The sequence below is a fragment of the Austrofundulus limnaeus genome, unplaced genomic scaffold (genome assembly GCF_001266775.1).
Source record: "Austrofundulus limnaeus strain Quisiro unplaced genomic scaffold, Austrofundulus_limnaeus-1.0 Scaffold1969, whole genome shotgun sequence".
In the NCBI taxonomy this organism is placed as follows: Eukaryota; Metazoa; Chordata; class Actinopteri; order Cyprinodontiformes; family Rivulidae; genus Austrofundulus; species Austrofundulus limnaeus.
Genome location: NW_013954371.1, coordinates 2655 through 3642, shown reverse-complemented (window position 1 = coordinate 3642; position 988 = coordinate 2655). Strand labels below are relative to the sequence as shown.

The window sequence follows — 988 nt, the reverse complement described above, 5'->3', positions numbered from 1 at the left end:
CCCCCACCCCCCCCGCGGGTGCGTGTTGTACGGATATTTTGCAAAATTTACGGATTTTTGAGGCATTTTATACAGGTGAACATTCGAAGAGGTCGACATGTATGCCTAGAAAACCAGTCCTAAATAAGATTCTGTCTGCCTGTTAAAGGAAACCCTGCAGATCAGGACCTGCTCAGTCCAGTTTTCTTGTGTGTCCTTCCTAGACTCCAGCAGAGGGGGCTTCTGTCTCTGTCTACGCTGCAGTGGCTGCTGAGATGGAGGGGGTGGGGGGCTGTTACTTGTACAACGGAGAGAAGACGCAGTCCTCAGACGTCTCCTACGACTCCCAGCTGCAGGTGAAGCTGTGGAAGAAGAGCTGCGAGCTGGTGGGCCTTCAGGAGCCCTGATGGACCTCCAAAACCTGGTCCATCATCAGGGACCATCGAGGACAAGACTGAGCCCCGCCTCCCTTCATTCAGAGGACTCCTTAAAGAAACACAACACCTGCTGCCTTTAATGTGTCAGACTCAGATCATACTGAGAAATGTGTCGACTCAGCTGTTTATAACTTGAAAGTAACTTTATGCAGAATTTCACATCATTATGTGATTTATTAGAGCTCAGAATGAGTCATGTCAAATGCAAGCTTGGTTTTGAGCTCAATATCTGTCAAACTGACTGAACTGTAGCCGTTTATGTGCTGGAAAAATGATTAAAATCCAGGGCCCGTATTTATCAAACTTCTTAGAATTACTCTTAAGAACGCTGCTAAGAGTGGACTTAAGTGTAAAAAAATCTTAGTTAAAAGCTGAGAGTAAAAGTCACTTATCAAGTGTCTCAGTCTTTAAGTGAAGTGTAGGAGTAATTCTTAAGTGTCAGTCTTAGAGCTGATTTATGACACCTGCTGTGCTGCAAAGCTGATCCTGGATGAYGTCGTTAGAAAAAACACCGGCATGGACCAATCACTGCCTCAGATTTCATGTTTAAGAATAATCGGCCTCATGCAAGA

At 45.3% G+C, this 988-nt stretch overlaps 1 protein-coding gene across 2 annotated transcripts in view; it reads left to right on the top strand.

Annotated features, from left to right (window-relative positions):
* dhrsx (dehydrogenase/reductase (SDR family) X-linked) overlaps positions 1 to 704 on the top strand; it is a 13998-nt gene extending 13294 nt beyond the window's left edge. For both annotated transcript variants that reach the window (XM_014034103.1, XM_014034104.1), the window contains one exon: positions 204 to 704. In XM_014034103.1, the coding sequence (XP_013889557.1) occupies positions 204 to 386 (183 nt within the window). In that variant the 3' untranslated portion in view covers positions 387 to 704. The remainder of the gene's footprint in view (positions 1 to 203) is intronic.
* Positions 705 to 988: the final 284 nt, after the last annotated feature.